Here is a 10,801-nt window from a genome sequence, read left to right on the forward strand (position 1 = left end):
CTTACTTCAACACTGAAGTGAAGTGCGATTCTGTAGACAATAGCATGTCTGAGTGTTTTAATGCATGGATCTTAACAGCTAGGCACAAGACCATAATTACTATGCTTGAAGAAATAAGAGTGAAGATGATGTCAATAATAATCAATTTAAGGGAGTTTTCAAGTACTTGGAAGAGTAATTTCTCTCTAATGGCTTTGAAGGTCTCAGAGGAGAACATTACTAGGTCTATGGATTGTACCATTAATTTTAATAGAGTTGCTAGATTTGAAGTGAAAGAAGGACTTTTTCAACACAAAATAAATATTGCCAGGAGGATTTGTAATTGTAGGATGTGGCAGTTAAAAGAAATACTATGTACACATATTGTGGCTGCATTATACTTTAGGAAGTTTTCTCTTTATAACTATATAGACAACTGCTACAGTAAGGAAACTTACTTCAGGATTTATGCCAATGTTCTTGAACCACTCACAAATATGGAGATGTGGCCAATTTCTACAAACATCACTATTTCACCATCAGAAATCACAAACATGCCTGGTAGGCCATCTAAGGCTAGAAGAAAAGAAGCTGGAGAAACTAAGAAATTTGAAAAGTTGTCTAGGACTGGACTTGCAATGACATATAGTATATACCATGATAGAGGATGACATATAGTATATACCATGATAGAGGACATAACAAGAGAGGGTGTCATAGTGCACCATCACCAGCATTTAGTGCACCATCATCAGCACCTAATGCATCAGTAAGGGCAGAACCAATAGGTTCAAGCAGGAGAAGAGGCATGCCAAAGTTAATATTTGAACTTGTTTTAAATATTTACTAACTATTATTCTTAGTTTGTAATTTTTTTTCTTTATTATATGTATAGAAAACTCCATTAGCACCAACAGAAGGTGAGCCTTCACTAAAAAGAGGGAGACCAAAAAGACATCATCTATAGCACTTTTTGCACATCTTCTACCTACTGCACCTACTAATTTTTCTGCAGGTTGTTCTGCTCCTCCTAATTATCATACATCATCTTAAGTAGTTGGTACTACTAAAAGAGAAATAGGTAGGGGCAGTGGAAATATAGCTCCAGACAAAAGGCCAAAAGTCATAAAAATGGGTGTGTTTCAAGCTGCAAATGGATTCAAAGTCATGAATATGAGTCTATGCTATATCTTAAACTATTTTGTTAATTTGGACAATTTAAATTTTGAATTATATTCATAATCTTATTGTAGCTTGGCATGCCAAATAGCAAGGTCTACTCTATTGGTCAAACAAAAATGACAAGCTCAGTTGATGTAACTGGTAACATTGGTTATACACCAAGTACTACAAGCAAGCTGAAATGGAATGGCAAAACAACAATCTCCACCAGAAAACTTTAAGAGCTTAGAGAAAAACAAAGAAAAAAAATAGTGAAAAGTAGTTCAAATAATTCAAGTCAAGATGACACTTTTTCACAGTCAAATATGCCATGAAAATTATAGTAATGTTGATGTATTTAATTACTTTTTTAAGTTAGTCCAATAGACATGACTACTATTTCTTATTTTATTTTTTAGAATGGTAATGTTGAAGTAATTAAGGGCCTGCCTTATGTAAGGCTTTATGAATGTTGCTTTATTTTGGTATTGGATAGTAAAATTGAAGTATGAATGTGAAAGTTGATATTGGCTATTCAGTGTGTTTACTGATGGTATTGTGTTGGCTATTCAATTTGTTGGCTAGGTTATTCAATTGTATATACAAATGGTGTTTACTTGTGTTGGCTATTACAAATGAAAGTGTAAGCAATTTACACAAGCTTCAATTGAAAACATAAATTGATATATATATATATATATATATATATATATATATATATATATATATAAATTTGTCATAAACATTGACAGTTTTGATGAACATAACAACAATTCGAATCTATACTACTTAGGAACAGATTGGTTGCTGATGAACATATCAACAACGCAAATCAAAATACACAAAAATATCATCCTATTGAACCTACACCATTTTCACCTTCCATTGAGCCTCATCTCCAATATCAAATTAGAGTTATTCAAGTCGTCAATATGAATCTGCCTAATCAACAATTCTTGCTCTAACTCATTGATTTTGTCCACCAATCTTGGAAGGATAAAACTTGATCTTGGATCCACTTCTTCTTTGTCCCTTCATCGAAAAAATTTATAATTTTTAGACTAAAAATAGAGAAAAATAATATATTAGCATCAATTGGATATAAAGCGAATGAAGAATAGTAGGAAAAACACATACACCATAGCATGAGCAAGACCAAAATCTTCTTCCCGAATTTGATTTTGATCAAAAAATTTACAAATTCATCCAAATTCCATGTTTGCATCTCACTCCGGCATTGAGCATTGAGTCTGATTCATCCATATAAAGCTTATTCAAGTTTACATTTGCCATTTTTAACGAATTTAGAGAAAAAGTAAAATTCGAATTAAATGCCCTAAATAAGAAATTGGAGCAGATTACAAACCCTAACTTCAAGATATGAAGTAGAAATTAACATTAACGACAAAAACCTAGCTATTTTTGAAAGAAAATTAGAAAAAATTGAAGAATGAGAAGAAAGTCAATGTTTAATGTTGGGGAAGATGATCATGTTGGGGAAAATGCTCATTGGATATACACGTGTATATAAGTGTATTAAATATATTATCCATGAATAATTTTTTTTATACAAATTAATCTCGTTATTATATATTAAAATTATATTATAAAAGAAAATATTATTATATAAAGGATAAATATTTTCTTAATAGAAAAAGTCGTAAGATGAAGAAAACAGAGCTTCTAGGGTTTACTTAAAATTAAGTTGGGGGCAAGACAATGCTGCTCTAGTCTTAACTGGAGTATTATTTCGTTTGTGCAAAAGCGCAACAAACTAAACCCTTGCAAAACCCAAACCCGCATTACCATAACGAAGCTCAACTCTCAACAACAATGGCGGCTAAACCAGACGATTCCAAAAAGCGAAAGCATGATCCAACAGCCGGAGGTAAATCAGCTCCCAAGAAACTGAAATCATCAACAGACAAGGTTCTGAAGAAACCCCATAAATCGTCAAAGCAGCTGGGAGATAAGAAGCCTCATGTCCCAGTTGACTCCAAGCGAGAGCGTCGTTTACAGGCAAAGGCATGCCAATATTTCTGTTCAAAATTTTGTATTAAGATTTTGGTGAAGGGGTAATTCAAATGGTTAAAACATTGGAATTTCAGTTTCGAAATTTTTGGTGATGTCACCAATAGTTCTGTTGAACAAAATTTTTATTTTTTGCTGCTAAATCTTCTTTTGCTTGGTATATTGGTAATGGATAGGCTTTTGCTGCAGGAGCTAGCTGAAGCAAGGAAGAAGAAGAGGAAGAAACATTACACATTGGAGCAAGTACTGCATGTTCTATTACATTTCTTTTCATCTTTTGTTGTTTTTCTTAAATATGTTTTATTCCATCTGTACATTAACCCATTTATCGGAAATGTGAAGATAGCTTGAATTTACAAAAAGACTAGGTGGGAAACTGGATTTGATCTGTCTGTAACATTTTAATTGAAATATTTCTTGATATTACATTTAAGTTTTTTGCACTTGGGCATATTTCATCTCCATACTTCATCTTAGCATTGAATGTTTGTGTAAATGTTAAATGTTTATTAATATGGTGCCTCAACCTTAACATGACTTCATGAAAACTCTGCTAGTTGACTGTTTGTTTTGGTAAAGCTGTTTGTGTTATCTCTATATGCTCGCTTTCTCATTCATCTATTGGTCTTATAATAGGAGCTCGCATCACTATGGGAGAAGATGAGAACTCGAAATATTGCGAAAGAAGAAAGATCAAGGTGTGCTGTCATAAAACTTTAAACACTTGAGTTGATCCTGAATCTTGCTGGAAGATTGTGATTAATTTGTTAGTCAGTCTGTATAATATCTTTCATTCTTTTTATCTATTGATGCAGATTGGTGAGTGATGCTTTGAAGAAAATGAAAGGGAAGATCCCTGAAATAGCAAGCTCCCATGTTTCTTCTCGTGTTCTTCAGGTTCTATCCTCCCTCTTCTTCTTGTTGATGACAAGGATTTATGATACTCCTAATGGTTTTGCTAACTCTTTTTTCTTGTTAATGTTAGACTTGTGTGAAACATTGTACACAAGATGAAAGGAATGCTGTGTTTGTGGAGATTCGACCCCATTTTATCACTCTTGCTACCAATACCTATGCAGTTCATCTAGTGACAAAGATGCTTGATAATGGTAATTTTGTACTAATTATTCTTTTGAGCAATTTTCATCAACTCAAAAAAAACTTATTTGTCCTTCTTTGACATTTTCTTTTGTGCTTTGCAGCATCCAAAGAGCAGCAGGCACAATTTATTTCCGCTCTTCATGGGCATGTTGCTACTCTTCTTAGGCATATGGTTGGTTCGCTTGGTAAGATGACCATTCCTATTGCTGTGAACTTGGTTTTGATTAATTTTTTGCATGAGATTTCGTTCTATTTTGCTCGATCCTGCTTTTCTGTTTAAAATCAATTCATTAGCTGCTGCCAGCTGTAGTTTTGGGAGAAAGATTTTTTCCCCATAATTTCCTTAATAATACACTGGTTTTACTTTTGCAGTTGTTGAACATGCTTATCAGTTGGGAAATGCAGCTCAAAAACAAACTCTTCTGATGGAGCTGTATTCCCCAGAGCTTCAGTTGTTCAAAGATTTGATCTCAGCGAAGGAAGCAAGGTAAGTCCAAGCTGTTAATGACAGCATGCTGCATGCATATTCAAACGATTTAAAAGTTTTCTAGGTTGTGATGTCAGCTAGGGATATGTTTTTTCTTCTTCAACAAGATATTCTCTTACTGTTGCTCCTTCATCTTATATTGTTCATTAAATTGCTAATCACCTTACTCTGTATTGATAGCAAACTTTGGTGTTAAAAATGAAGCGATCATGTTGATTATTTTTCCATGAATATACTTTACATTGTATCTCATATTTGTACTTCGTGAATGCATTTGTTTCCTAATTTAGCCGCCATACACATTTTTATGATACTTCCAGGCTAGTTGATGTTATATCCAACCTACAGCTTCAAAAGGGTTCAGTCATACGACACATGTCTTCTGTACTTCAGCCTATTTTGGAGAAAGGAATACTGGACCACTCAATTATACACAGGGCACTTGTGGAGTACTTAACTATTGCTGATCAGGTACCTCAGAACCATTAATGAGGTATTAATGAGTTGGCTTATTGTGAATCATCCCTTTCTAAATTTAAGTCTGTTCCAAGTCTTCTGCTGCAGAAATAATCCAGCAGTTGTCAAGTCCAGACCTTGTTCGCATGATTCATACGAAAGATGGATCCAAGATTGGGATATTCTGCGTCAAACATGGGAGTGCAAAGGTTTTTGAGCACTCTTTATTTGTCTTAAACTTGTCCTAGTGAATTTTCTGTAAGTGAACTGATTTCAAATGCCATTTGGGATTTCCTGTTTTAGGAGCGGAAGAAGATCATCAAAGGGATGAAAGACAAGGTTGGAAAGATAGCACGTGATAAATGTGGGGCTTTGGTAAGCACGATTTTCTTGCATTTGCTAAATGCTTTGGTCTATTTGCATCCATCGTGCCTTCTTTCAGATACTGCTGTTCTTCATCCCTGCACCTTCTCTCATTTATTAGTACCTTTATGCTCCTATTATTTTCATAGCTTCCGTTCTCAATAACTTTCAGGTGCTTGTCTCCATCCTTTCAATTGTCGATGACACGAAACTTCTATCAAAGGTTTGTTCCAGTTGCTTTTCCTGTCTTATCCAGGCTGCAATCTGTTATCAAAGAGTTCTACTCTTAAAGCTGGTCAGGTTGAACTCTTTGCAGGTCATCATTCGTGAGCTTGAAGGAATTCTGAAGGAGCTTCTTTCAGATCAGGTCCGTCCTTCATTTGGTGTAGAAAACTTCTGCCCCCTCACTCCCACCAACTTTTGCGCACGTGTCTTGTGAATTTTTTTAAATTGTGGTTGTTGTCACAGAATGGTAGGCGCTCATTCTTGCAATTACTGCATCCAAATAGCTCGCGCCATTTTAGCCCTGATGAGCTAGCAGCCCTTGGTTTATCTGTTCCTTCGCTTGTCACCAAGGTACTTTTAAGCTTTTCTTGAAATTACTGTTATCGTCTTATAAAAAAAGGTACCTTGTAAGCAGTGCAGCTAAATTTAATCATTGGTTTATCTTACAATTTGATAGAGCCCCACAGAAGTAAATGTTGCATTGGGTGAAGAAGCAGAAACTTCAGGGCTTGGTGAAGCTGGTAAAGAAGATGCTGATGCCACCCAGAGTTCACATGTGAATGAAGGAGGAAAGAAGGATCCTCTTACAAGGCGGCAAGAATTATTGGTCCATAGTGGGCTAGCTGAGGTCAATGTTTTCTATTTTCTCATTCGTATATCTATAGAGCTGTTTCTTATTCTTAGTTATCAAGCTTGTTGCCTTGCCCATTTTACTTTCTGTGATCCTTTCCTTCAGCCACTTCCTTTATAAAATGAATTTTGTATTCCCCTCCTTTACACCCACACCTTTATCCCCTTTACCAAGCCATTCCTGATCAATAATGCAGAAACTCATCGATGCATGTTGTGAGACGGCGGAGGAATTGCTAAGATCAAACTTCGGTAAAGATGTCATATATGAGGTATTATCCTGTTTGATTAATAAAATTGTTGTATTTATAATATATCATAACCTTTTGGTACCACTATGTCCTGAATAGATGTTGGGTGTCTTTCCTGAACTATGCCTCCTTTTATTTTATTTTTAGACTTCATAGAAAATAAACTTTGGGTTGTGACCTTACATGTTGACCCACTGCATCTCAAACTCACACTGTACTTAATCTGGAAATATGACTGCCTTTAGTGCATAAAACATGCTAACTCTGTTGTTTGGCTATCACGAAGATGTTCCACTCATTTTGGTTTGATATAGGTTGCCATGGGAGGTGCTGACAGCATCCTTCGTCCAACTTTAGATGGAAAGTTGGAAACCTTACATGGTGTTATAGCATCTCTGGCAGCACATCCTAAAATGGAGGGGTCAGATAAACAACATCTCTTTGAACACTTCCATTCTAGCAGGACCATCAGAAGACTGATCTTGGACTCCCCTTCTTTTGCTTGCACTTTGTATGAAAAAGCGCTGAAAGGAAAATGTTCAATTTGGGCTGAAGGCCACAGGTTGGTTGGTTGAACACATTTCCTCCTTCCAATCAAATTTGCGGAGAAACAACCTCTTTCTTACTTCTTTTACAATTTGCAGTGCGAAAGTAATTTGTGCATTGTTGGAAACTACAAGTTCTATGGTACACAAGCTTGTGAAGAAGGAAGTGCAACCATTGGTAGATGATGGTATCCTCAAATTAGCCAAATGATCTCCTAAAGCAGAATGAGCCTACAATGAGGATGAACTTCGGGTTAAAACAATCTAAGAATGAAGCGTCCCAAGGTTATTGTTAGATCAAGGAATGCTTTGGACGAGTTCCTGGTAAATGCCTTCACACTCAAATGGTGAAGTTTTCTAACAAGTCAATGAATAGGTGATACAACAAAAGAGTGTTTTTTTGTACCATATATAAAGATATGGAACACTTCTGTCCTGTTGAAATTTTGCATTGTTTCCTAATATTCAGTAAAACCCTTCTTTATTAATCATTAAAACACATCTTTTAGATGTATTGAACTCTGATTTGTCTAGGACATGAAGAAGTTGAAAACTTTAATGGAACATCCTTTGCTAGTTGTAAGTTTTATTTTCAGTGCAGTATGATCCAAACACTGCCAGGAAAAGACTCTAATGAATTATTAGACAACCTAAAGGAGATGAAAGGTGCATCATGGAATAGAAACATAACTGTTAGTTGTCGAACATATGCTTAGAGCTGGTTCTACTAAATCTATGTACATAGGCTTCCTTTTCTGATCTGGGCTCAAACACTGGGTAGCTAGAAACATTATTCTCAGTGCTTCTTTCCTGAAATCTATGAAGCAACTTCCTATAATTGCTAGGATGAGGATAGCCTTGTAACTCATAATTTGATGGGTTGAAGATTGGTGTCTCATTTTGTCTTGTCAAAGTCTGAGGTTGGTTCATTGAGTAAGTAGAGAGTGAAGACTTGGCCTTCAAGCAGGTGTTTATAACTGCAACTTCTTCCGTAAATCTGGCTTTAAGTTCTTTAACACGACGTGAAATGCTTCTGGAAACTGTCCGTTCCATGTCTGGAGGAGGAAATGTTTTAACCACTTGTGCAACATTTCTCTGTCTAGGTGTTTTTTCACTTGATTTTATGGAGCACTTCGGGCATATGTGGTTTCTTCTGTCAGTTTCAAAAGCCTCTCTGCTTGCTTCATCCGTCAGGCAAACATATGCCTGTACAAAAACAAGATGAGAGCTTTTGGTAAGAAGTCAAAAATGGTAATGATAGCTAATTATTCAAAAGCATAAATAAGGAAAAAATGACTATTCATCAGTCTTGTTTAACACTTCAAATTTATGTAACTAACTACAACTACCTACTATTATGCATTTCAATTCTTAAAATACAAGCTATGGGAGGAATCTAGTTTACGATAAGGGGAAAAGCACTTCATCTTAAACATACTTTGTGGAGAAAATACATAAAATTCCAAATCCTGGAGTACGTAAGTTATCTCCTTCCTAAGAATATACAATGGGGGGTGAAAGGAAAGTAGAAGAAAAAAGTAGCAAGAAAGAGAGGAGTAGAGAAACTACTGAGCATGTTTGTTTTTTTTTCCTTAAAACTTTTATTTTTGCCATCCTGCACGTACAGTACAGTGAATTGGTCCTACTTATCCAATCAATAATTTAATATTGACCGATCGAAAATACATTTTTAAAAGTGGTGAATTGGCTTCTCCCTAACATGAATCATAATGAGCTTGACTTTGGCGATGAGAAAAAAAGGGTTAGATCACAAGTCCATAGACATTACGAAAGGTAGAAGGGAGTGAGCATGAGAAGATTAAAAGAGATACCAAAGTTGATATATATGGGTAGAAGCTAGGTACCTGGTAAAGCAACTTGAATGCAATGTGGGCTTTGGGATGTTTGTTCTTATCAGGATGAAGCTGCAATGCTACAATCAAATTCATAATAATTAGAAGAAACAGAGTTTGAAAATTACATTGCAACTTTGTAGTGTATTTTACCTAGTTTACGATATCGCTGCTTAATCACATCTACTCCAACACTCTCATCCACCTGCAGATCGATCAACTTACAAATAAATCACAACCATCAAATTAAACTCACTCAATTACAGAAACTCAATAAACAATCAGTACAGATATTCACCCGGATAGTCAACAAGTACTGAAAGAATAATGAAGGCTGGAATACTAACAAGTGTCTATTATATTGAATTTACCCAATTTTGGGATCCATTTGTTGTAAAGTACAGGAAAACAAGAACACATACGTACATCAAGAAGACGATACCAGTCGATGAATGTGGGATAGAGATGAGAACAAGGAATTGAGAGATCACAAATTTCTGACGCCAATTGCCATTTTGCCTCAGATTCGTTTCCACAATTTCTTCCCATGTCCAATGCAATTAGTGATAACTCTCTATGGTTAGTTGTTGAATATTGTATGATAATTACTTAGCTTGAATATGTATGTATACCAAATTGAATTAATAGTAATGAAATGCAATTACAAGAGACATATGGAATATGTATAGACGGAGAGTTAATGGAATTTAAGAATGGGTGGAGCGGTTAAGAAAAAGAAGCGGGGACTATACATTTGTTTTTCAAAAGTGGTTCAGTTGATGGGACTAACAAAATAATCATCTCTTTATTCATTTTACCCTTGTTATATCACATATTTATATTATATATAATTTATTTTTTAACCTAAATATTTATAACTTTTTCTTTAACTTAATTAACATTATAAGTCGAATAACATTTTTATGATTTTTTCACAAATTTAATATTATTTTTACGACAGTTATTTCAGTATAATATGTATTAAGCTTGTGTATATGTATGTATGCGTATATTTTTGTCTTTTTCCGGTCTTTTGCTCCATGCGTTTCATATAATCATATTACTTGGCCTTTCTTCATATGATACACCTTAATTTTTTTTAATTAGAGGTGTATTTTACTAAACTAACATTATTAATAATGCTTTGAAACTTTAAATTTGACTACGACTACTACTTTATGCGGTTATTTAATACTAAGGGTAGAAATAAAAAAAATTAAAAATTCTTTTAATTTCACAAATTGAACAAGTAAATTAAAACAACTATTTTTAGAATGAGGGTCAAGTAATATAAACATTGGTTGTATTCTCAATTGTCTATATAAATAAACAAGTTTTGATTGGCATAAATGGAGTATTATATAAATTATAGCTTAAAATAATTTAAAATCTAAATAAATACAATCTTTAGAAAATTAACCTTAATTAAATTAATTATTTTTTGTTTCATATATTGAAATATATTTGTATAGTTATTATTCTTTGCTATTTTCACTTGTATAAATAAATATTGGAGTTTTGATTATTATTAGTAAAATTAATTTTCTCATTATACTAATTTACTTTATTATAGAACATCGTTAACTTATATACTTAATTAGTATTTCACACTTTTTTTTGTCCAAATGATAATGTTTATGCTTTTATGAAAATATTGTTGCACGAATTCAAAAATATATATGAAAATATCATGAAAAGAAGTAAAAAAAAAATTGATAA

At 34.0% G+C, this 10,801-nt stretch overlaps 2 protein-coding genes across 2 annotated transcripts; one reads left to right on the forward strand and one right to left on the reverse strand.

Annotated features, from left to right (window-relative positions):
• Window positions 1-2,813: 2,813 nt before the first annotated feature.
• LOC129887325 (pumilio homolog 24) lies at window positions 2,814-7,793 on the forward strand. Its single transcript, XM_055962390.1, has 17 exons — window positions 2,814-3,165; window positions 3,361-3,414; window positions 3,808-3,869; window positions 3,987-4,068; window positions 4,157-4,280; window positions 4,374-4,457; window positions 4,645-4,759; window positions 5,080-5,230; window positions 5,311-5,424; window positions 5,519-5,590; window positions 5,751-5,801; window positions 5,895-5,945; window positions 6,047-6,154; window positions 6,261-6,431; window positions 6,631-6,705; window positions 6,999-7,246; window positions 7,329-7,793. Exons 1-17 carry the CDS (start codon window positions 2,974-2,976, stop codon window positions 7,438-7,440), a joined length of 1,866 nt encoding a protein of 621 aa, XP_055818365.1. The 5' UTR covers window positions 2,814-2,973; the 3' UTR covers window positions 7,441-7,793.
• Window positions 7,794-7,882: 89 nt separating this feature from the next.
• Window positions 7,883-9,798, reverse strand: LOC129887326 (uncharacterized). Its single transcript, XM_055962391.1, has 4 exons — window positions 9,509-9,798; window positions 9,236-9,287; window positions 9,095-9,162; window positions 7,883-8,435 (listed from the first exon to the last, which is right to left on the reverse strand). Exons 1-4 carry the CDS (start codon window positions 9,629-9,631, stop codon window positions 7,923-7,925), a joined length of 756 nt encoding a protein of 251 aa, XP_055818366.1. The 5' UTR covers window positions 9,632-9,798; the 3' UTR covers window positions 7,883-7,922.
• Between the last annotated feature and the right edge of the window lie 1,003 nt (window positions 9,799-10,801).

This window comes from Solanum dulcamara, chromosome 4, assembly GCF_947179165.1.
Source record: "Solanum dulcamara chromosome 4, daSolDulc1.2, whole genome shotgun sequence".
NCBI lineage: Eukaryota > Viridiplantae > Streptophyta > Magnoliopsida > Solanales > Solanaceae > Solanum > Solanum dulcamara.